The sequence below is a fragment of the Pelophylax lessonae genome (assembly GCF_965119305.1).
Source record: "Pelophylax lessonae genome assembly, chromosome: 1".
Taxonomy (NCBI): domain Eukaryota; kingdom Metazoa; phylum Chordata; class Amphibia; order Anura; family Ranidae; genus Pelophylax; species Pelophylax lessonae.
The window spans coordinates 881,491,437-881,516,934 of NC_138768.1; the positions used below are offsets into that span (position 1 = coordinate 881,491,437).

At 42.4% G+C, this 25,498-nt stretch overlaps 1 protein-coding gene across 1 annotated transcript in view; it reads right to left on the minus strand.

Moving 5' to 3' along the window:
* Positions 1-12,665: 12,665 nt before the first annotated feature.
* Positions 12,666-25,498, minus strand: part of LOC309562060 (C-type lectin domain family 12 member B-like) — a 56,433-nt gene continuing 43,600 nt past the window's right edge. Inside the window, exons 6-7 of the mRNA XM_082266173.1 lie at positions 23,596-23,690; positions 12,666-12,985 (exon numbers count right to left, since the gene is read on the minus strand). Of these exons, the coding sequence (XP_082122299.1) occupies positions 12,796-12,985; positions 23,596-23,690 (285 nt within the window). The 3' untranslated portion in view covers positions 12,666-12,795. The remainder of the gene's footprint in view (positions 12,986-23,595; positions 23,691-25,498) is intronic.

The window sequence follows — 25,498 nt, forward strand, 5'->3', positions numbered from 1 at the left end:
ATTATCAGACCTGTGTCTTCTCTGCACAAAATCTCAAAAGGTATAAAAATTGATAACCTGGAAGTATAATTTTATATTGGAATTATAATATTCCTGAACACAACAGGAGACCTATTCAGGTGATTGCACTCTGATTTGGGTGTACAGTAATTTACATCACCTGTTTATAAATTCTTTATGTGTTGATCCTGGCATGTGATTTTTATTTTTTTTTTTAACTTGAGGAATTCATTCATTGTTGTAGATAGAAGATATTCAGAAGATGATTAGCATATAAACAGGAAAAAGATACCATCATGTCAATTTTAGACACGGTATTGGACATACTTTGGATATGGATACTTTAATATAAAGTACAAAGTAACACCAACACCATCATTCAAATCATCCCACCCTTACTGTTATATCAATTAACAAAAGAGGAAATGGCATCCAAAATAATAGAGGAGGAGTGTGACAGACCCACCCGGGATGGAGGCTTTTGGAGGGGACTGCAGGCTGGCCTCTTGCCTACTGACTATAGCCCCCGTCTTTTAAGGGAACGCTACTCTTTGTGAGGTGTATTCTGGGGGGACCCTTGGAGTAATGTTACTTTGGATTCCAGTCCATGTCTCCCCAAGACACCCAGACTCTGGGACTCTAGGCCCGAGGGTTCCTGTTTAGGGCCTAGTTGCCCCATTACCAATAAGGACTTCTCCCCACAGTCATAGCAAATGTTAATATCATCAGATCAACCACCTGTCTTCCACACATTGTTAACCTCTTCCCGACTGCCTGGCGCCTTTTTACTGCGGCAGTGTGGCCCTCCTGCACAAACCGTTGTAGACCTACGTCAGCCACGTGCCAGCAGCTAGGGGGCGAGCGCTTGCTGCCGGCGGTGCGCTCCCGCCCCCACTCGAAAGGGGGGAAGCCAATGCACTGGGCAGGCGGCTCCGATTGCCACCCGCGATCGCTCCCCACTGAGAGATAAGAACGGTCAGCTGTTGTAAACACAGCCAACCGTTCTTCTCCCTGGAATGATAACAGAGCCCATGTGATCATTCTATATAGGATCACAGATCTCTATGATCATTTCACAAGCCCCCCCCCCCCCCACAGTTAGAATCACTCTCCTAGACTCACATTTCCTTGATCACCCACAGTGTTAACCCCTTCCCTGCCAGTGTCATTAGTACAGTGACAGTGCATATTTTTAGCCGAGCGAGGAGGACGCAGGCACAGAGAGCTCCATGGCAGAGCCATCAATCGACCTCCAACCGTATATCGGGCTCTGAACACACTGGGGAGGCTCCCCGTACACATCCGAACCTGCCCAGCCTAGTATTGAAACCCGGGGGCCCACTGCCTACCTCTGATACACTGAGGCCTACCTGCCTGCTGAAGCTGTGGTCTTTCCTGCGGGAGGCCGCGATCCGTGCATCGTAGCCCCGGTACAAAAGCTACCCATCCTGCACAGGGCTATCCCCACCGGGTCTCCTGCAGTCCCATCAACTGCCCGTGGACCATAGGCAGGGAAGGCAGGCCGGATTACCGACCGGTGGGACCAGCGGCCTAACCACGAACCGCCACCCCTGGATCCCCGGGCGGGTGTCCCATCTGGCCCTCGGCCATCCTGAATTGCTTTTGTGACCTCCGCAGCACCCCCCCCCCACCGCCACCACTGTGCTGGGAGGACATTTGCCAGCACTCCCAGACAGGGCCTTCCGCAGCCGGCCACCATCTTTACTAGGCCCCAACGCCTTCCATTACCTCAGGGCTCTCTCTGTGAACTTACTGCACCTAGAACAGCCTCTACCCCCTACCCAGTCAGCATAGACTTCCTCCTCCCCGCTGCCGCTCTGCATAACCGGACCATTGCTTTTGGGCCCTATACTTGACGAACTATCATCTGCCCTGCAACGCTGACTAGTTCCGCTATCTATATCCTTTGAGGGGGCGCATGTGTGGGACTCAGTGAGATTGCCATATCTGCCTGAGCTCCGCTCTGCTGCGTGACACCCCGCCGCCTGCATCGGTGACCAACCACCTCGCACCTAACTTGACTCACATGCGATGTCTCACTTCGCTTATGTGTGAAACGGCACTAAATGAGATCTCTGATTGTCCAGGTGGCTAGTTAATAAATTACAAAATTGTTTCCAAGAGTTTTCAGGTGCCAACCAGTCAGAAAAACCTATAATATTAAAGGTCATCAATTCTTATTATAGAAAATGTATAAAATCATTAATAAAAACAATTGTCAGTTTTATTAAGGCAATACTACAAACAATTCCTCGACATGTTTCGCTGTATATGTCTAGCTTGTTCAGGAGGATTTAGTTTGGCTACTACTCATTTAGACACAAAAAATATAATTAATTATTGCATACTATCTGAAAAATAGTTAGCAATAATTAATTATATTTTGTGTGTGTGTTATGTTTTTCTCTATGTTTTTCTCATTAGCATATATGAGTATTATCCAAACTAAATCCTCCTGAACAAGCTAGACATATGCAGCGAAACATGTCGAAGGAATGGTTTGTAGTATTGCCTTAATAAGACTGACCATCATTTTTATTAATGATTTTATACATTTTCTATAATAAAAATTGATGAACTTTAATATATTATGTGTTTTTCTGACTTGTTGGCACATTAAAAGCCCTAAAAACTCTGGGAAAAAATTTAGCAATTATTTTCAGGGTGTGGTGCATTTAAATTAATTGGCACACTCATCTATATAAACATATACCTAGTTATTTAATGACCTTAATGTTTATAGCGTTAATTATAATTCTGTATACAGTTGTGTTTGCATATGATAATGTGATCAGCCTCACCTGAGTGTGTGGTGTATAAAATGCCGGTATTTCTGTTCAAAAAAGAGTTCCAGTTTTGCAGCTGGACTAGTCCTGTCTAGTTCTTGGTTGCAATATGCGGTTATAATATCTGATATCTATGTTTAGACTGGAGGAAGCCGTATACTGACGGAAGCACTGAAGCGGAGTGTGGGTCGGTTTTGTCACAAGGAGAAGGAAAAGGAAAGGAAAAAGGAAGAAAAAGAAAGGAAAAGGAAGAAAAAAGGGGAAAAGGAAAGAAAAGGGAAAAGAAAGAAACGGGAAAGGAAGAATAAGGAAAAATAGAAAAAGGGGAAAAGGAAAGGAAAGGAAAAAGAAAAGGGAGAAAGGGAAAAGAAAAGGGGAAAAGGAAAGGGAAAAGAAAAGGAAGAAAAAGGAAAGAAAGGGAAATGGAAAAGAAAGGAAAAGAAAAGGGAAAAGAAAAGGGAAAAAGGGGGAAAAGGAAAGGAAATTAAAAAGGAAAGGGAAAGGAAAAATAAAAGGAAGAAAAAGGTAAAAAATGGGAAATGGAAAAGGAAAGGAAAGGGAAATAAAAGAAAGGGAAAGAAGAAAGAGGTAAAAAATGGGAAATGGAAAAGGAAAAAGGAAAGGGAAATAAAAGAAAGGGAAAGAAGCAAGAGGTAAAAAATGGGAAATGGAAAAGGAAAGGAAAAAAGAAAAAGGAAAGGGAAAAGGAAATGAAAGGGAAAGGGAAAAGGGGAAAGGGGGAAAAGCGGAAAAGGAAAGGATAATGAAAAGGAAATGGAAATAAAGGAAAGTGAAAGGGAAAATAAAAGGAAGAAAAAGGTAAAAAAATGGGAAATGGAAAAGAAAGGAAAAGTAAAGGAAAGGGAAATGGAAAAGGAAAGGTTCCTGTCTACTCCCATTCACCAGATCTTCATTTATAATAAGATTTGTTAGTACTTTCCAGTCCTGAGAAGTTCTCGTTCTTGATGCACACATGGTGAGGATGTGAAGCGGATGTGAGTAATTGGTAAATGATGATACACACTGTCATGTGATTTTTTTTTTTACACTACTTTATTATTCTTTAGATAAGACATTATTCATAGTCATGGTTTTACATGTTGTTTTTATCCCTGAAGAAGGAACTCAGACAACCCTGAAACGTGTTGGATATTCCTTGGAAATTTTAACAAAATATCACCCTGGACTTTTATGCATGCAGTGGGGCTTCTATTCCTTCTCCTATAGTCTGGTGTTTATTGCTGTTTATGGATGCACATGGTACTTGTCCCCTCTGTATTTGTCCCAGCAACCATTGTCACAGAGATAGAAAGTGATGGGAAATCCAAAAACTCTAAAGCTGTCACCAGAACAGGAAGTGAGTGGAAATTAACCAATGGGGATGACTGCTTTATTGACAAATTGCTAAGAGAAGAAGTCCCCTCACATTGCAGAGATTTCCTCTCACTTCCTGTTTTTGTCTCCTGGACAGGAAGTGTGACGGGAGTCACTTTGGTTGGGGGGGCCTGTGGAGCCCAGCTTACCTTAGAGAGGTTGGGAAATCCCTCCCTCGGCAACCTAGACCCCTCTTATGTGTAAGTCAACAACAATAGAACAATTATGACTAAGGGAATTTATTTGTGAAACGCGTCAACCGCTCCTTGTTGCCTGTCATGTCCATGATGTCTGTTACAGTGGGTATTTTTATCCAATAAAGTCCTTTGATTACCTTTTATGCCGGAGTGCGGTCGACTTTTTTCTTGTGCTTTATGTGTAAGTCACCCTGTGTCTATTAGTGTGACCAAGAAAATTATGGACTTAATGGACACTGAGAATATGGTTTGGATTACTCAAATGGGACAGTAATATTTATCAACCATATATCTCAAGGGACATATGAAGACTCTGGGACTCTAGGCCTAGAATCCATGTTAAAGGCCTAGTCGCCTATTGCCAATAAGAGACTTCTTCACACAGTCAGACTCATAGCAGATGCTAATATCATCAGCTCAACCACCTGTCTTCCACACATTGTTGATTATGCTGATTTACTCACCTGTTATCTACTGTGGCTTCTGTGTTTATACTTAGGATAATGTGTAATGTATTTTGTTTTAGCCTTATTGCAGTGCTGAGTTAATTAACATGTTAATTATGATATTGTCTAGATGTGGATTCCCATTCACCTATTGTTTCTGTCCAGATGGCTAGATAATTAGTTCAGGATAGATATATTTCTGTACACAGTTTCATCTGCATATGATAATGTAATCAGGCACCTGACCTGGTGGGGTAATCTGATCAGGAGGGGGATGCCCTCCTGTGTAGTATATATTCGTTGTGAGTTTATTCAATAAAGGTTCCAGATCTATACAAGCTATTCTCAGTTCGTTTTGTATGGGGGGCGGCTGTAATATCTGATATCTATGTTCAAGACTGGAAGGAAGCGGTATTCTGACGGAAGCCCACAAGCACATTGTGGGGTCAGGAATTGAAGAGAAAAAGAGAAAAAATATAATTTGATACAAACCTTAAAAAGTTCTGGCTATATATGTACTTTCAAGATACATAATAAAACAATAAAAGTGAACTTATAAAATATAATATAAAAAAAAAATAATATGTGCAATGTTTTCTCTTTGATGTACCCAGAATTAAAAAAAAAAATCAAAACACTGCTAAAATTTAAGGGTTCACACCTCCCTTTTTCAGCAGGTTATTGCAATGCACATTATATGCATGAGCACGTTTATTTGAATTGCCCGCCTCAATGTAACTAATGCAACTCAAGGCACCAGTATGGGCCCTGGGCAACTAGGAAGTATTAACCATTTTACCTCCGGAAATTGGAGGCGCTAATAAGCTAATTTATAGCTTATTTTTTGCGCTATAAACAAAAAAAGGCCGACAATTAAAGAAAACGAAAAAAAAAAAAACGTTTTTTAGTTTCTGCTATAAAACACATCCAAACCAAAAAAAAAAAACCCTAAAAATGTCTGTCTTATTTTTGGCGTTTTTTTTTTTTTTTTGCTATAAAACAAAAAAAGAGCGACAATTCTGAAAAAAAAAAAAAAAAAAAATATATATATATATATATATATATATATATATATATATTTATTTATTTTATTTTTTTTATTTATTTTTTTTTTTTTCAGAATTGTCGCTCTTTTTTTGTTTTATAGCAAAAAAAAAAAAAAAACGCCAAAAATAAAAGACAGACTTTTTTAGGGTTTTTTTTTTTGGTATATATTTTGTCTTTATAAATTTAGGCCATTTTGTATTCTGCTACATATTTTTGGTAAAAAAAAAAAATCCCAATAAGTGTATATTGATTGATTTGTGCAAAAGTTATCGCATCTACAAACTAGGGGAAAGATTAATTAATTTATTTTTTGCTAGTAATGGCGGCGATCAGCGACTTATAGCAGGACTGCGATATTTCGGCTGAGAAATTGGACACTACTGTTACTGACACTTTTTGTCAACCAGTTTAGCGACTCATAGCGGGACTGCGATATTGCGACGGACAGTCAGGACACTGACTGACACTTTTTGGGGACCAGCGACACCAATACAGTGATCAGTGGTAAAAATATGCACTGTCACTGTTCTAATGACACTGGCAGGGAAGGGGTTAACATCAGGGAAGATCAAAGGGTTATATGCGTTCCTAGCTGGTGTTTTACTAAACTCTGGGGGAGGTGCTTTTACTAGGGGAAGGCATAGATCCCTGTCCCTGCTCTGCAGGAACACAGGATCCGTGCCTTACCCACTGACAATCTGCCTTGTTTGCATAGAAAGACTGCTGTTCTGTCTGTGTACCGAACAACTGGTAGGTGGCGGGGGGACATTGAGTCCACAGCAGGGGCGGCCCGTCCATTAGGGGCGCAGGGGCGCTGCCCCCCTTATTCAGTCGTCCGGCCCCCTAATCTACATGGATTCCAATGGGGGATTTTTTTTTTTTGAAGCACATGATTAGAGCCAGAGGCTCTAATATGCTTCAAAAAACGGTGGGCTTGGGGCGCAGAGCACTGCGCCCCGAGCACGACCATTGTGTGACAATAGCGTGACAATAGCATTGGTTTGACATTACAGAGCACCAGCCGCCACTGGTCCACGGTACCCGCTGATTGGCTATTGCTGTAAATAATCACAGTGGGATCGGGGCACCGGTCGTGGACGCACCCCCAACCCAGAAGTGTTGGATCACGTAGAGCCACCTTGCAGCCAAATTTATAAGTTATACGGTCGGCAAGCGCCTAATGGACCCTAAATAATAGGGATGAGTTTGGGCATCTTCTGAACCCACCTGTGTCCAAACAACCTTCTCCCACTTTTTTTTTTTTTTACATCAGTGAGTCGGGCTCATTCCCCTCCCCCGCAGCACATGTAACCAAAGCGGTGGTATGCCAATGGCATCAGTGCCACTATATATGGATAAATGACCATATTTAATGAATGTCATTGGCTAAATCTGAGCATGTGTCCATATAAGGATGCTGTTGTCACCAGCATCCCGCCCCTTTGGTTATGTGTGCTGGGGGGGCGGGGAATGACCCGAACCACAGCTGATTGGGGTTAAAAAAAAGTAAGTTTTTAGAGATGAGTTTGGAGGACGCCTGAGCTCCTCTCTACCAAACATAGGTGTGCGGTGCACAGGGGGTGTGCAAGGTGTGCCTGGGCACACCCTAATCTCTCTCTAATGTGTAGTGCCGATTTCTCCAGCTACCCAGGCTTTCCCCATATTGCCCCCCTTTCTGCAGTGCTGCTGGCTTCCCTCCTCTTGGCTGCTGCAGGAGATGTTTCAGGGTGGAGAGCGGGGAGGAAAGGGCTAGGAAATATGTAATTTGTAATTTACCGGCCCCTTCCTTTTCTAAATAAAAACAATAAACTCACTCACTGTGTTTACTGGCAATTAAAGCATAGTGACATAAATATGGGGTGGTTTTGTTCCTCCCCTATTTATTATAAATATGTATTATCTTGTCTCTTCCTATGATGGACTATCAAAGCTCTAATAAGGTTAATGAAGGGTACAATACCAATGCTAGCTATAAAAATAAACATACTGCTTAACCAACTGCCGACTGCCCGCCGCAGTTTCACTCGCTTGGCTGCGCAAATCGACGTAGGAGTACATCGGTTTGTGGGAGTGTTGCTGGGGGGTGAGCGGGCGCCGCCGGCGGCGCGCTCCTGCCCCCTCTAGGCAGCAAAGATGCCGATCCATGGGACAGGTAGCTGCAATTGCCTCTGGCCCCCCACAATCGCTCCCAGCTGTGAGAGAAGGATGGTCAGCTGTTGTAAACACAGCTGGCCGTTCATCTCTCTGAAATGATCACAGAGCACCTGTGATCTTTCTATATAGTATCACAGGTCTCTGTGATCCTTTCACAAGCCCCTCCACCATACAGTTAGAAAACACTCCCCTAGGCTCACATTTAACCCTTTGATCGCCCATAGGGTTAACACCTTCCCTGCCAGTGTATTTTTACAGTAACAGTGCATATGTATAGCACTGATTACTGTAGTAATGTCACTGGTAACCCCAAAAGTGTCAAAAATGTCAGTCAGGGGTCCGATCTGTCCGCCGCAATGTTGCAGTCCCGCAAAAAAATCGCAGATCGCCGCCATTACTAGTAAAAAAAAAAATGAATTAAAATGACATTAATCTTTCCCGTAGTTAGTAGACGCAATCACTTTTGCGCAAACCAATCAAAATACACTTATTGGGATTTTTTTTTACCAAAAATATGTAGCAGAATACAAATTGGCCTAAAAGGATGAATAATTTTGATTTTTAATTTTTTTTTTTTTTAATTGGGAATGTTAAAAAGCAGAATGTGAAATTTGTTTTGTTTTTTTGTTTTTTCAGAATTGTCGCCCTTTTTTTTTGTTTATAGCGCAAAAAAAATAAAAATCGCACAGGTGATCAAATACCACCAAAAGAAAGCTCTATTTGTGGGGGAAAAAAAGGACGTCAATTTTATTTGGGTATAGCGTCGCACGACTGCGCAATTGTCTGTTAAAATAACTCGCAAGAAATGGCCTGGTCATTAAGGGGGAAAATCTTTCCGATCCAGAACTGGTTAAATAAGCAAGGATCTAATTTAGTATAAAGAAAGTAGAAATGATAACATAAACCACTAAAAGGATACTACAGAGCATAAGACAAAACAAGCACAGATAATACTTTACATATGGGCGTCCTCGGTTTTCGGTATTTTTCAGTTGGGCTCAAGCGCAAAAGAGACAGAATTCTAGCTGGCGATTGATTTTAAAGTCCCCTCAGACACCACCCACATAAACTGTCTGCTTGTCCAATGACAATCCATAAGAGGCCGTCCTTCCTAATCAACAGGAAGAATCTCATCTTTCCAGGAAACGTGTTATAGTCCCCACATGGGGCGCCACCCGTCCAAGAATCACTGTTTTTGACCTGGGTAATCTTTCAGTAACAGCTGGCCTTTGGTGTTGCTATAACCTCCCCAGGAGGTCTTATCTGAGTCTCCTCTATCCCCATACCTCACAACAGGAGAGAACATCCTCTGAGGATATGAATTCCCATTTATGACAAACACCCTGCTGGGTAACCTTGCTCTGCCAGCACTCCAGGCCAGGTGTAATCAGGTTTCAACCATCCAGAAACATCTGATATTAGAACAAGAATTTTCCCTTACAACACATAGTAAACTGTTTTTACTATGCTTCAAGTTTGTGAATGAACAGGAAGCCGCTCAGCACAGAGCACTTCCTATTCATTCACCATCCGGTGCAGCTGAGGCTGCAGAGAAAAGGGATGTGTGCTTGAGCTTTAGGCCCCTTTCACACTTGCGGACCGTTCAGATCCGTCTGTCAGATTTTCAGGCGGATCTGAACGGATGCCCCATGCATCTCTATGTGGCATCGAATGTTAGCGGAAACATGTCCACTGACATCCGATCCGGTCTGTCAAATCTAGACGGGTGGAAGCCCTATTTTTCACCCGTCCAGAGGATCGGATGGGATCGGATGAGAACGGATAGATGGTCCGTTCTCATCCGATTCCCCCATAGAGAAGAATGGGGACCTGACAGCTCTGTCTCCACACACAGCGCGGAGACAGAGTTGCCATCCGCCTGCTCAGCGGGGATCGGCGGATCGATCCCCCGCTGAGAAAAACGGAATCCGCCGACGGACTCCAAGTGTGAAAGGGGCCTTAGGGTGGAAACCTTAATGCTATAGGCTGCACACACCTATGCTACCAAAAACTAAACAAGCCCACTACTGATTGATCACCAGACACCTGAGCATGGGTTATTAACCCTTTTGTTGTGGAATTTATTGATCTAAACTTTTTAAAGATCCTAATTACCCGGGGATGATAGGAGGGAGATAGAAGGTAGACATCTCCCTGGGCAACATAGAAAAGAAAGGGATAAAAGTTCTGTAGTGACACTGGAGCCTACGTGAGGAACCACAAGGTATGATGGGAGTGCAGGTGTTCAACATACCAGGAAGTGTCTGGAGATCTGAAACATGGCGGAGTTTGAAGACCTTACCTTCTCCTGGCCTACCTTCCCGAGATACTTACAAAGGCACAAGTCTCTGTAATCTTATTAAAGGGAACAGTGCATAAAATATTTACAATTTTGCAATCTTTAACCTTTTAAAGGTTTTTATGTTTGCTGTGTAAATATTTAAAATGGACTCGCCAGTCCTGCCGCAGGAAACTGCTATAAGCAAGAATCCAATCTTCACTCCTCACAGTGAGCATGGTCTTAAAGACCTTCAAAGACTGGGTCCCCTATATAAGAGGGGCCACGGCTTTGGACCTGTAGAGCACCCTACATGGAGCTCCTTTGGGGTTTGGTATTCCAAGGGTCCGGATCCCAGGGTCCAGCGCCTAAAAAGGACAGCATTACAGGCAAAACCTTGTATCTGCTTCCCGAGGCTCGGGTACCATCTTTTTAGTCCATTGACTGTTTTAGATGGATCCGATAGCTAACCCCTCAGATCCAGTGACATACCAGGAACTGTCTGGAGATCTGAAACATGGCGGAGTTTGAAGACCTTACCTTCTCCTGGCCTACCTTCCCGAGATACTTACAAAGGCACAAGTCTCTGTAATTTTATTAAAGGGAACAGTGCATAATTTTGCAATCTTTAATCGTTTAAGGTTTTCATGTTTGCTGTGTAAATATTTAAAATGGACTAACTAGTCCTGCCGCAGGAAACTGCTATAAGCAAGAATCCAATCTTCACTCCTCACAGTGAGCATAGTCTTAATGACCTTCAAGGACTGGGTCCCCTATATAAGAGGGGCCATGGCTTTGGACCTGTAAAGCACCCTGCACGGAGCGCCTTTTGGGGTTTGGTATTCCAAGGGTCCGGATCCCAGGGTCCAGCGCCTAAAAAGGACAGCATTACAGGCAAAACCTTGTATCTGCTTCCCGAGGCTCGGGTACCATCTTTTTAATCCATTGACTGTTTTAGATGGATTCGATAGCTAACCCCTTAGATGAGTGATGGGTAACCTTGGAACCGTAGATGTTTTGGAACTACATTTGACAAGATGCTCACTACACTGCAGAGTGCATGAGCATCATGGGAAATGTAGTTCCAAATCATCTGGGGTGCCAAGGTTCCCAACCACTGCCTTAGATCCAGTGATCTTTGTTTGGGGTATGGTACTATAATCTTCTTTCTTCTTCTTTGAAACATAAAAAACATGTGGAGCTCCTCTCCACAGCGACCTTCACCTTTTAGACCCTGGCGAAAAAACGGAGGTACTTCCTGTATGGGAGGGGTTATATAGGGGGTCATCAATTCTGATTGGTTGCCAGTGTCCTTCACCTATAAGTGGCCTATATAACCCATATGTTATGATTATGGCTCTGTGTCCTGTGATGTACGAAAAGAAATGATCAATTCTGTCAATATTAATGAATGTAACAATAAGATAAGATCAAGTTATTTCTTTCACAGGTTTTTTTTATTTCATGGGTGGGGGGAGGAGCTAAATCTGGCCAAGGATGACCTGATCCAGCCACCATGCACCTTACCAGCAACAGATCATGGATAATAGTGCATTGATGATCATTCTGCAGTGATCTGTTGCTATATTTCATTGGCTGATCAAGCTCTTCAGTAGTGACAGGAAGTGCTGATGACATCACAAGTGACAAGTGATGTCATGGTGCTTCCCCTTTAAACATAAAGCTGGATCATTGCATTCCCTTCCAGTTATCCAAGTTTCTGTGGGGCTGTCTCAGGATTTAAAGCAAATCTTGGGGTCCCAACCCATGTCTTGGTGACAAGTACTGGTGAGTTCTTTCTGGACCTGGAAGCCAGTAACAGACCTCCGATTGGTCAGGTGTCAGCGAAACCAGAACGAGAAAATCCAACCTCTGTTTGGGAGTGTGGTCACATGACACAGAGTCACATATGGAGTCTCCACCCCCTCCACATATACATAGGAAGGACCTGTCCTTTCTACCAGCTCTCAGTGCAGAGGACTGTTTATATATCTGTCTCCATGTGACTGCAACAGGAAAAAGTATTTTATGTACATTATGAGGTCTATTTATAAAAAAATGTTCCAAACACTGGCCTAGCTGTAATGAATTATCCCCATAGCTTGTCTAATATATATATTTCCTATGAAAGTCAGCTCCCTCTAGTGGCTATAATGTGGTATTTTCATGATTGAGTTATGTCAAGAAGATACTGCATTATGGTCACTAGATGGAGCTAAAGATCATAGGAAATAGTCACATTCTACAAAATACGGGGATATTTTGTCATGGTTGGGCAAAATCGTGTGACATTTGTCCAGTGAATTTAAGGTGGTGGCTGTACATTGAAAGGGGGCCCTATTCCTTATAGGTTGATGTCACAAAGTCCTCCAGGCATGGTGGGTCTCCTGCTGATCATCAGAGCATAATTGCAGTTCTAGAATGTTAGGGATTTCAGAGGGAATACATTGTCCGGTCTCTTCTCTTAGACGTTTGTCATACATGTCTCTCTTTTATCTTTTGTGACAATAGAATTGTTCATTTCCCAAATCAAATTCCAGTTTCTTATATCTGGGGCTATATTGACTAGTCTTCAGTGCAGTTAATACGAGGTTCCTCTCACAGATCCATCTATTGAAGCCATCACACTCCACACCTTTCATGTTCCCTCCATCAATCTTCCAACAAGCACCATGGAGAGATCTATAGAGCCAAAAAAAGGAACAATGTTACACATTTCATCTCAGTGATTACATTTCAGGGACTGTGTGTCTGATCCTTAAATGGGGTCCTAGGAATAATTTTATATGACAAACCAAACTGGTGTCCTGTAAAAAGGTGATAGACACAACGATGGTTGCTCTAATCTCTACATGAATGCTTGTGATTTGTTTGGTTGCATCCATTTTTATTCGTTTTTATTATATGCATTACCAACCCTTATAAAAATATGGGGACATGAGCTATCCAGTGTATACAGTGCATTGCGAAAGTATTCGGCCCCCTTGAACTTTGCGACCTTTTGCCACATCTCAGGACTTCAAACATAAAGATATAAAACTGTAATTTTTTGTGAAGAATCAACAACAAGTGGGACACAATCATGAAGTGGAACGAAATTTATTGGATATTTTAGACTTTACTAACAAATAAAAAACTGAAAAATTGGCCATGCAAAATTATTCAGCCCCTTTACTTTCAGTGCAGCAAACTCTCTCCAGAAGTTCAGTGAGGATCTCTGAATGATCCAATGTTAACCTAAATGACTAATGATGATAAATAGAATCCACCTGTGTGTAATCAAGTCTCCGTATAAATGCACCTGCACTGTGATAGTCTCAGAGCCGGTTCACACTACCACGACCAGAAAGTCGCCCAGTGACTTGAAGAGACTTGTTTAGAGACTTGGAAGAGACTTGTGCACTACTTTGAAGAGACAGGCGACTTTGTCTGTGGGGAATGCCTGGCTAATCTCTTTCTTCTTCCTGGAAAGTCTGATAACAAGTCGTGTCAATTAAGATAAGGAGGCGACTCCCATTGAAGTCTATGGGACAGTCGGATCACAGGTCGCCTCAATGTAGTACAGGACCCTTTTCTGAAGTCGGAGAGACTTCAGTAGTGCCAATTAAGACGGCACTGATTGATTAACATTGCTTTTGTTATGTCAAGCGACCTGGGGCTACACAAGTCATCTCACAAGCCTTGCTAGTGTGAATGGGCTCTCAGAGGTCCGTTTAAAGTGCAGAGAGCATCATGAAGAACAAGGAACACACCAGGCAGGTCCGAGATACTGTTGTGGAGAAGTTTAAAGCCGGATTTGGATACAAAAATATTTCCCAAGCTTTAAACATCCCAAGGAGCACTGTGCAAGCGATAATATTGAAATGGAAGGAGTATCAGACCACTGCAAATCTACGAAGACCTGGCCGTCCCTCTAAACTTTCAGCTCATACAAGGAGAAGACTGATCAGAGATGCAGCCAAGAGGCCCATGATCACTCTGGATGAACTGCAGAGATCTACAGCTGAGGTGGGAGACTCTGTCCATAGGACAACAATCAGTCGTATACTGCACAAATCTGCCCTTTATGGAAGAGTGGCAAGAAGAAAGCCATTTCTTAAAGATATCCATAAAAAGTGTTGTTTAAAGTTTGCCACAAGCCACCTGGGAGAAACACCAACAAATTTCAGTCTCTTGATGTGCAAAACTGATAGAGACATACCCCAAGCGACTTACAGCTGTAATCGCAGCAAAAGGTGGCACTACAAAGTATTAACTTAAGGGGGCTGAATAATTTTGCACGCCCAATTTTTCAGTTTTTTATTTGTTAACCACTTGCCTACTGTGCACTTTTACCCCCTTCCCATCCAGACCAATTTTTAGCTTTCAGCGCTCTCACGCTTTGAATGACAATTGCGCGGTCATGCTACACTGTACCCATATGACATTTTTTATCATTTTATTCACACAAATAGAGCTTTCTTTTGGTGGTATGTAATCACCTCTGGGTTTTTTATTTTTTACAAAAAAAAAGAAAAAAGACAGAAAATTTTGAAAAAAAAAAAGTTTTCCTTACTTTCTGCGAGTAAATTTTGAAAATAAATAAATGTTTCTTCTTCACTGATGGGCGCTGATGAGGCGGCACTGATGGGCACTGATAGGCTGCACTGATGGGCACTGATGAGGTGGCACTGATGAGGTGGCACTTATGGGCACTGATGAGGAGGTACTAATATGCCGCACTGATGAGCACTGATAGGCGGCACTGATAGGCGGCACTGATGAGCACTGATAGGCGGCACTGATGAGCACTGATAGGCGGCACTGCTGGGCACTGAGAGGTGGCACTGCTGGGCACTGAGAGGTGGCACTGCTGGGCACTGAGAGGCGGCACTGACGGGTGGCACTGATGGGCACTGATAGGCGGCACTGATGGGCACTGGCGGATGGCACTGATGGACACTGACGGGTGGCACTGATGAGCACTGATGGGCGGCACTGAAGGGCAGCACCATCAGTGCCCACACTCAGTGCCCATAGTGCTGCTAGTCAGTGCTCATCAGTGCCTAGATGAGCAGGCACTGATGGGCACTGACTGGCAGCACTATGGGCACTGGTTGTGGGCACTGATGGGGGGCACTGATGGCGGGCACTGTGGGCACTGATGGTGGGCACTTTGAGTGTGTTTTTTACCTTGTGTAATCAGGGCACTGGTGATCAGTGCCCTGATTACATTCTTCTGTGTCCCCGGCGGCTGATCGGCTCTCCTCTTTCCTCACACTGCAGTCTCTATGTGAGGAAGGAGCGCTGGCGATGAGAGATGATCTCATATGTTTACATATGAGATCATCTCTCATTGCATGGGCCGATCACGTGGTAAATGGCCGCTGTGATTGGCCATTTACCACGATCTGTGATTGGCTGTGTCCAAGGGACACGGCGGACACAGATTTCCCCGATGCGCGCTCGCGGGAGCGCGCGGGGAGACTGTCTCTGGGAGGCCGTATAAAGACAGCCTCCCGAAAATGTGAGTCCGCGCTGCAGCCTTACTTCGGCTATAGCGTGGACCGGAAGTAGCTAAAAAAGTCTGAAATATCCAATAAATTTCGTTCCATTTCATGATTGTGTCCCACTTGTTGATTCTTCACAAAAAATGACAGTTTTATATCTTTATGTTTGAAGCCTGAAATGTGGCAAAGGGTCGCAAAGTTCAAGGGTGCCGAATACTTTCGCAATGCACTGTATATATCTATATATATATATATATATATGTACACAGTATGTACATGTTTAAATGACTTTATGGATACAGTATCTCACAAAAGTTAGTACACCCCTCACATTTTCGTAAATATACCAAGGTATAGATAATTGAAAATTGATCAATCCTGATGTACTCATGCCTCAATCTCAAATCTTGAGGTCCTTAAAATGCCAGGACAGTACAAATACCCCCCAAATTACCCCTTTTTGGAAAGTAGACAGTCTGAGGTATTTAGTAATGGCAAGTTTTTTTAAAATGTAATTGTCACAACTTTTTATCAATTGAAAAACTTAGAGGATCAGGCTTTTTTTCTGACATTTGTTGTTTACAAGTAACAATCAGTTTTTTTTGGTAGAAAATTACTTAGAAACCCCAAACATTATATATATATATAGTATCTCAAAAAAGTGAGTACACCCCTTACATTTTTGTAAATATTTTATTCTATCTTTTCATGTGATAACACTGAAGAAATGACACTTTGCTACAATGTAAAGTAGTGAGTGTACAGCTTGTATAACAGTGTAAATTTACTGTCCCCTCAAAATAACTCAACACATAGCTATTAATGTCTAAAGCTGGCAACAAAACTGAGTACACATAGAAACATAGAAACATAGAATGTGTCGGCAGATAAGAACCATTTGGCCCATCTAGTCTGCCCAATATATCTGAATCCTATGAATAGTCCCTGGCCCTATCTTATATGAAGGATAGCCTTATGCCTATCCCATGCATGCTTAAACTCCTTCACTGTATTTGCAGCTACCACTTCTGCAGGAAGGTTATTCCATGCATCCACTACTCTCTCAGTAAAGTAATACTTCCTCATATTACTTTTAAACCTTTGCCCCTCTAGTTTAAAACGGTGTCCTCTTGTGGTAGTATTTCTTCTTTTAAATATGCTCTCCTCCTTTACCGAGTTGATTCCCTTTATGTATTTAAAGGTTTCTATCATATCCCCTCTGTCTCTTCTTTCTTCCAAGCTATACATGTTAAGGTCCTTTAACCTTTCCTGGTAAGTTTTTTCCTGTAATCCATGTACTAGTTTAGTAGCTCTTCTCTGAACTCTCTCTAGAGTATCTATATCCTTCTGGAGATATGGCCTCCAGTACTGCGCACAATACTCCAAGTGAGGTCTCACCAGTGTTCTGTACAGCGGCATAAGCACTTCTCTCTTTCTACTGCTTATACCTCTCCCTATACATCCAAGCATTCTGCTGGCATTTCGTGCTGCTCTATTACATTGTCCTCCCACCTTTAAGTCTTCTGAAATAATTACTCCTAAATCCCTTTCCTCAGATACTGAGGTCAGGACTGTGTCAAATATTCTATATTCTGCCCTTGGGTTTTTACGCCCCAGGTGCATTATCTTGCACTTATCCACATTAAATTTCAGTTGCCAGAGTTCTGACCATTCTTCTAGTTTTCCTAAATCCTTTTCCATTTGGCATTTCCCTCCAGGAACATCAACCCTGTTACATATCTTTGTGTCATCAGCAAAAAGACAAACCTTACCATCGAGGCCTTTTGCAATATCACTTATGAAGATATTAAACAAAATTGGTCCCAGTACAGATCCCTGAGGTACCCCACTGGTAACATGACCTTGTTCTGAATGTTCTCCATTGACTACAACCCTCTGTTGTCTGTCACTCAGCCACTGCCTAATCCACTCAACAATATGGGAGTCCATGTTCAATGACTGTAGTTTATTGATAAGTCTTCTATGTGGGACAGTGTCAAAAGCCTTACTAAAATCTAGATATGCAATGTCTACTGCACCTCCACCGTCTATTATTTTAGTCACCCAGTCAAAAAAATCTATAAGATTTGTTTGACATGATCTCCCTGAAGTAAACCCATGTTGTTTTTCATCTTGCAATCCATGGGATTTAAGATGTTCCACAATTCTATCCTTTAATAGGGTTTCCATTAATTTGCCTACTATTGATGTCAGACTCACTGGTCTATAGTTGCTCGATTCCTCCCTACTACCTTTTTTGTGAATGGGCACGACATTTGCCAATTTCCAATCTTCCGGGACGACTCCTGTTACTAATGATTGGTTAAATAAATCTGTTAATGGTTTTGCCAGCTCACCACTAAGCTCTTTTAATAATTTTGGGTGTATCTCATCAGGACCCTGTGACTTATTTGTCTTCACTTTAGACAGCAATCTTAGAACGTCTTCCTCTGTAAAGACACATGCATCAAACGATTCATTAGTCATCCTTTCAAGTGGAGGTCCTTCTCCTTTTTCTTCTGTAAAAACTGAACAGAAGTATTCATTAAGGCAGTCGGCTAGCCCTTTATTCTCTTCTACATACCTTCCGTCCTTTGTTTTTAATTTAGTTATTCCTTGTTTTAATTTCCTTTTTTCATTTATATATCTGAAGAATGTCTTATCCCCCTTTTTCATAGACTGAGCTAGTTTTTCTTCTGCCTGCGCTTTAGAAGTTCTTATAACTTGCTTGGCCTTTTTCTGCCTAATCTTGTAGATTTCCTTATCTTCATTGCTCTGGGTTTTTTTATAATTACAAAATGCTAGCTTTTTATTTTTAATGATTTGGGCCACTTCTGCTGAGTACCACAGTGGTCTCTTCCTTTTTTTGCTTTTACTGACAAGTCTAATGCAATTTTCTGTTGCCTTCAATAATGCACCTTTTAAGTAGTCCCATTTCTCCTGGACTCCATGTAATCCGTTCCAGTCTGATAAGGACTCATTTATGACTAATTTCATTTTTGAAAAGTCTGTTTTTCTAAAATCTAAAACTTTTGTTTTTGTGTGGTGTGATTCTTTCACTGTTCTTATATTAAACCACACTGACTGGTGATCACTAGATCCCAAGGTTTCGCCTACAATGACATCATATACCGAATCCCCATTTGTGAATACCAAATCCAAAATGGCCTCCCTCCGGGTTGGCTCCTCAACCACTTGTTGCAGAGACAACCCCAGTAGGGAATTTAGAATATCTGTACTCCTGGTAGAACTTGCTATTTTGGTTTTCCAGTTTATATCTGGAAGATTGAAATCTCCCATAATGATAACTTCTCCTTTCATTGTCATTTTAGCTATTTCTTCAACTAGTAGATCATCTAGTTCTTTAACTTGACCAGGTGGTCTATATATCACACCTACACGAGTTACTGCATGATTAGCAAACTGCAACGTAACCCAAACTGACTCTATGTTGGCCTCACCAACTTGTATTAGGTTAGATTTAATGCTATCTTTCACATACAGGGCCACTCCTCCTCCTTTCTTGCCTTCTCTGTCTCTTCTGTATAAAGAGTATCCTGGTATGGTTATGTCCCAGTCATTTCTTTCATTAAACCATGTTTCCGTAACAGCCACTAAATCTACATTCTCAGATTCCATTATTGACCCAAGTTCATTGATTTTTTTACCTAAACTGCGAGCATTTGTAGACAGGACTCTGAGCTTATCATTTCTTAACCTCTGTGCTTCTGACCTGTTCTGGCATTGTTTCGGGGGGCAATTGGACTCTTGTATTTTCACTCTTTTGCCCCCCCTTCCTAGTTTAAATAATCTTTCGCAAATTTTTGGAGTTGTTCACTAAGTACATTTGTTCCTTTGAGAGAAAGATGCAAACCATCTTTTTTGTACAGTTCCTTTCTATTCCAAGTAGAGCTATCATGAGAAACAAAGCCAAATCCTTGCTCTTGACACCATTTACTAAGCCATATGTTGAACTCCTTTATGCGCCTCTGCCTATCATTCTGAACATTATGCACAGGCAGAACTTCAGAAAATGAGATGGTGGATGCAAAATCCTGTACGTCATTTCCAAGTGTGATAAAAGATTTTTTCACCTCTGACACTTCATTGCAAGCCAGGTCATTTGTCCCTAGATGGACAAGAACATCCACGTCCCCTTCCTGCTTTGCTTGCTTAACAATATTAATAATACGTCTTTTATCTCGCCTAGCAGTAGCACCAGGGAGACATCTCACAAAACCATTTTCTTTAAGCTCCACACTTCTTATGATTGAATCACCCAGCAACAGCTGCTTCCTTTGAGACTTCACTTTATCTTTTTTGTCCTTGGCTGCAGTCTTGCATACATTAGACATAGGAGTCGATGGTTTCTCACCCTCTGTGCTTGAGTCCATATCCATGTTGTCCTTACATTCTGAGAGTGCTGCAAATGAATTTTGGAGAACCACCGACTGTGGGACATGTCTTCTATCCACCACTTTAAGTCTTCCAGAACCTACAGTAACCCATCTGCCATTTCTGGGGGTCCTCTGTGGCAGTGGCATTGCAGCAGTCCCAGCTGGAGTTTGTTTAACAGATAATTTAAATATCTCTGATTTCAAAAATGCAATTTCCTGCTGCAGTAAGGAGAATTGCCTACACCCCTAAATGTATAGAAAAAAAGCTATTCAGTCGTAGGGATTGCATGAGGACTCGAGTGCATACATTGCGATTAGCAGAGATGTAGTAGATTTGAGATTGAGGCATGAGTACATCAAGATTGATCAATTTTCAATGATCTATACCAAGGTTTGTTGATGTTGTAACTTTCACACCAACCAATTGATATATACATTTATTGGGATTTTGTTTTACCAGGGACATGTAGCAGAATACATTTTGGCGTACATTTATGAAGGAATTTGATTTTATTGGACATGATTTATAACAGAAAGAAGAAAATATTTTTGGTCTTTTTTTGTTTATATATCCAATAATAAGAAAACCTAACAGTGATCAAATACCACAAAAAAAACCTCTATTGTGAAGAAAATTATATAAATTGAATTTGTTTGCAGTGTTGCATGACCGAGCAATTGTCAGTTAATTACTTCAGCTCCAGAAGTTTTTAACCCCTTAATGACCAGGCCATTTTTTGCTATTCGGCACTGCGTTGCTTTAACTGACAATTGCGCGGTTGTGCAACGCTGTACCCAAATAAAATTGATGTCCTTTTTTTTCACCCAATAGAGCTTTCTTTTGGTGGTATTTGATCACCTGTGCGATTTTTAGATTTTGCACTATAAACAAGAAAACAAACATTTTGAAAAAAAAAACAATATTTTTTACTTTCTGCTTTCCCAATAACTTTCCCAATAAAACTTTCCCAATAAGAAAAATTTAAAAAATCTATTTTTTTTTATCAGTTTAGGCCAATTTGTATTCTGCTACGTATTTTTGGTGAAAAAAAAAAAAAATCCCAAAAAGCGTATAATTGGTTTGTGCAAAAGTTACAGCGTTTACAAACTACTGGATAGATTTATGGACTTTTTTTTATCTTTCTTTAATTTTTTTTTACTAGTAATGGTGGTGATCAGCGATTTTTAGCGGGACTGCGACATTGCGGCGGACGGATCGGACCCCTAAATGACATTTTTGACACTTTTGGGGGGACCAGTGACATTACTACAGTAATCAGTGCTAAATATTATGCACTGTCACGGTACTAATGACACTGGCAGGAAAGGGGTTAACACTGGGGATGATCAAAGGGGTTAAATGTGGTTCCTAGATGTGCTTACTAACTGTGTGTGTGAGGGGGGGGGGGGGGTGGGACGGAGGCAGAGAGAGATTGGTGATTCAGCTTTACACGATCTTTCCCTGCTTCTCTGACGCAAAAGGCTATTTGCTAAATCCGCAGGAATAAAAAAAAACATATACATAGGTCCATATATTAATAGTCCATCAATTGGCAAGATAAGCAAATCAAAAGGTACATGTATATATATATATATATCCACTTAAGCCCCGGAAGATTTTACCCCCTTCCTGACCAGGGCCTATTTTGTGATTCGGCACTGTGTGAATTTAACGGACAATTGCGCGGTCGTGCGACGCTGTATCCAAATGAATTTGATGTCCTTTTTTTCCCACAAACAGAGCTTTCTTTTGGTGGTATTTGATCACCTGTGCGATTTTTTGATCACGCGCTATAAACAAAAAAAGAGCCACAATTTTGCAAAAATAACAATATTTTTCACATTTTTTTATATGAAATTCCCCCCCCAAAAAATGTAAAAATCAAATTTTTTTACCATTTTAGGCCAATTTGTTTTCTGCTACATATGTTTGGTAAAAAAAAAAAAAATCGCAAAAAGCGTATTTTGGTTTGCGCAAAAGTTATTGCGTTTACTAACTAAGGGAAAGTTTTTGTCATTTTTATTGTTTTTTTTTTTTAACGAGTAATGGTGGCGATCTGCGATTTTTTTTGCGGGACTGCGACATTGCGGTGGACAGATCGGACCCTTGACTGACATTTTTTACACTTTTGGGGGTACCAGTGACATTACTACAGTAATCAGTGCTATACATATGCACTGTTACTGTAATAATGACACTAGGAGGGAAGGGGTTAACTTTATTGGAGAGGGAGGGGTTAAGTGTGTCCCTAGGGGCGTGTTTCTAACTGTCATTGGATGTGGCTTTGTGTGTAACAGCAGAGATCAACGGTCCTACATAGCAGGACCGTATAATCTGTGCTTTTACACAGGGGAGAATGACAGGCGGCTTTGTTTACATCAGCCCCCTACCTTTCTCCCTCTCCACCGGACGATCGCGGTCACACGCGCGGACTTCTTAGGGTACGAGCGATATTGGCTCCCAGGCTAGTGACGTACCGGTACGTCACTTTGCCTGGGAGGGGCTTACCGCCGCCGTATATAGTCGGGCGGCGGTCGGCAAGTGGTTATATATACATATATATATATATATATATATATATATATATATATATATGACAGTATCTCTATATAAAGGCGGCAGCTGTCATCAGAGTGTAGCATACTCTGTATTTGGGATTGAAGAAGGAGAAAGACAAGAAGCGCCACCTAAATGTAGTAATAAGGCAATTTATTATCGCACAAATGATAAAAAAACTCACAGGATGTAAGTAGGTAATCAGCTCATCAGATAAGAATAGACAGGGGGAGCCGTTGTCATCCATCCCTCTCTTTAACCGTGCCTGGGACGACCGCAGGAGCTGGATTTACAGCATGGAGCTCCGTGGACGGCGCTGTTAAAGAGAGGGATGGATGGCAACGGCTCCCCCTGCCTATTCTAATCTGATGAGCTGATTACCTACTTACATCCTGTGAGTTTTTTTTTATCATTTGTGCGATAATAAATTGCCTTATTACTACACGTAGGTGGCGTTTCCTGTCTTTCTCCGTCTTCATCTGACAGAAGAGCCGCCTGCTTTGTTTACATAGGCAGACGGGTCTTCTGTCTTTCTAGCCAAAGATTGCGAGAGGCCGGCGACGATCGAGACCGGTCTAGCTCCCACTGTGTCTAATCGCACGTGCACCGCTGAAATCACATGCACATAATCTACGTGATTATGAGCGGCCGAGCCGCCCTGCTGCAGTAAATCTGCATGGGGCGGTTGGCAAGTGGGTAAAGAAGCGCAGTGCTGAATAGCAATGGCCTGGTCATTAAAGGGGATAAAACCTTCTGAAGGTGAAGCAGGTAAATACAAAGTAGAGTTCTTTAATCCATTAGTTATGAGAAGAAGGATCATCGATCATGTTGGTATAATGTCATACTTACGACTTATATCCTGTGGGCCATTTCCACTGATCATTATTATAATTAAAAGTTAATTCCTTCCCGACCCAGAATTCTCCTTTTTTCGATAGGAAATCCTAGAAATAGTAAAGAATTTGTGAATGAGGTCAGGTGGACTATTAAGTACAGCTAACAAAACCTGATGCTAAACCTTTGCAGGAGCTCCAAGAATCCCCCACCAATAAAATCAAGCCCTATATAGAGGCGATGTGTGATGGGAATGGAAATGCAATTATCAGATGTTTCATTTTTTTTATTGAAGTGCCATTATCCTCCTAATTGTAGATGATTTGAACCTGACAGATGCATGGCGTACTGCAGGGGTGGGGCATCCAGGAATCTGCCCCTGCTTTCAAAATTGAGCTCAGATTCCTTACCCAGCCTTGCTGACCTTAAGTCTCGGTTCACACTGGGGCGACTTGTCAGGAGACTTAGCCGCCTGACAAGTCGCGCTCCATTCAGTGCAATGGAACTGTTCTAATCGGAGCAACTCAAGTCGCTCCGACTTAGAAAAAGGTTCCTGCACTACTTTGGGGACGACTTGCATTGACTTCTATTGGAGAAGTCGTTTGCAAGCCCCGCTGAAGTCACGCTGCACGGGGCGGCTTCAGAGTCGGGCGACTTTGAAGCCGCCCCAGTGTGAACCCAGGCTAAAGGAGAAGTACGTGGAAAGCTTGTTTGGCTGCACTTCTATGGATCGCAGGAGTGCAGTTCGTTCTGTTGGCTGAGTATTGAAATGATGCACTGGAGGCTTCTTGAATACATAACACAACTTTATTTGAAGGGAGGATAGCAGAACATGTCTTCACATCATAGAGACAGGAACTGAACCAGTGACGTACCAATGGGGGGGGGGGTGGTCTGCCCCAGGTGCCACATGTTAGGGGTTGTCAGGGAGCACGAGGGTGACACCCGGAGCCGGCCGCCGGACTACCTCCGCCGCTCATTGACACAGAAGAGCTGAGCAGGAGGAACTATTTTAAGCAGAGAACGGAAGAGAGAGACTCCCCTTATGCTGAATAAACAGCAGACGCTGCAGGAGTTAACTTTGCTAGGTAATGAGCAGGTGATTGGACCCCCGTACTGCCTCCTGCTCCACTCTCCTCCTAATAAGGTAAGAAGGGGTGAGCTGGGGAGGGGAGGGGCTTTGTTATGTAAAGGGTTCTCTTGGGGGGGGGGTCTGTGTAATGTAAAGGGTTCTATGGGGGGGGCTGTGTAATGTAAAGGGTTCTATTGGAGGTGGGGCTGTATAATGTATAGGGGTTCTATGAGGGACTGTATAATGTTAAGGGGCAAAGGGTTCCATGGGGGGGGGGCTGTGTAATGTAAAAGGTGCCATTAGGGGGGCAGGGGCTGTGTAATGTAAAGGGTCCCATGGGGGGCTGTATAATGTAAAGCGTTCCATGGGGGGGGCGGGGGCTGTGTAATGTAAAGGGTCCCATGGGGGGTGGGAGCTGTATAATGTAAAGAGTTCCATGGGGAGAGGGGGCTGTGTATTGTAAAGGGTTCCATTTGGAGGGGGTGGGCGCTGCGTAATGTAAAGGTTTCCATGGGTGGGGGCGGGGGCTGTGTAATTAAAAGGGTTCAATAGGGGGGGCTGTATAATGTAAAGGGTTCCATGGGGGGCTGTATAATGTAAAAGGGTTAAAAGGGGGGGCTGGATAATGTAAAGGGGCGCATGGGTGGCTCTGTAATGTAAAGGGGTCCATGGGGGGAGAGCTGTGTAATGTAAAAGGGTTTATGGGGGGCTGTGTAATGTAAAGGGGCCCATGGGGGTGCTGTGTAAGGTAAAAGGGTTCAGAGGTGTGGGGGAAGCTGTGTATTATAAACCGGGTGATAGGTGTGGGGGGATGTGTAATGTAAAGGAGTCCTGAGGTGTGGGGGC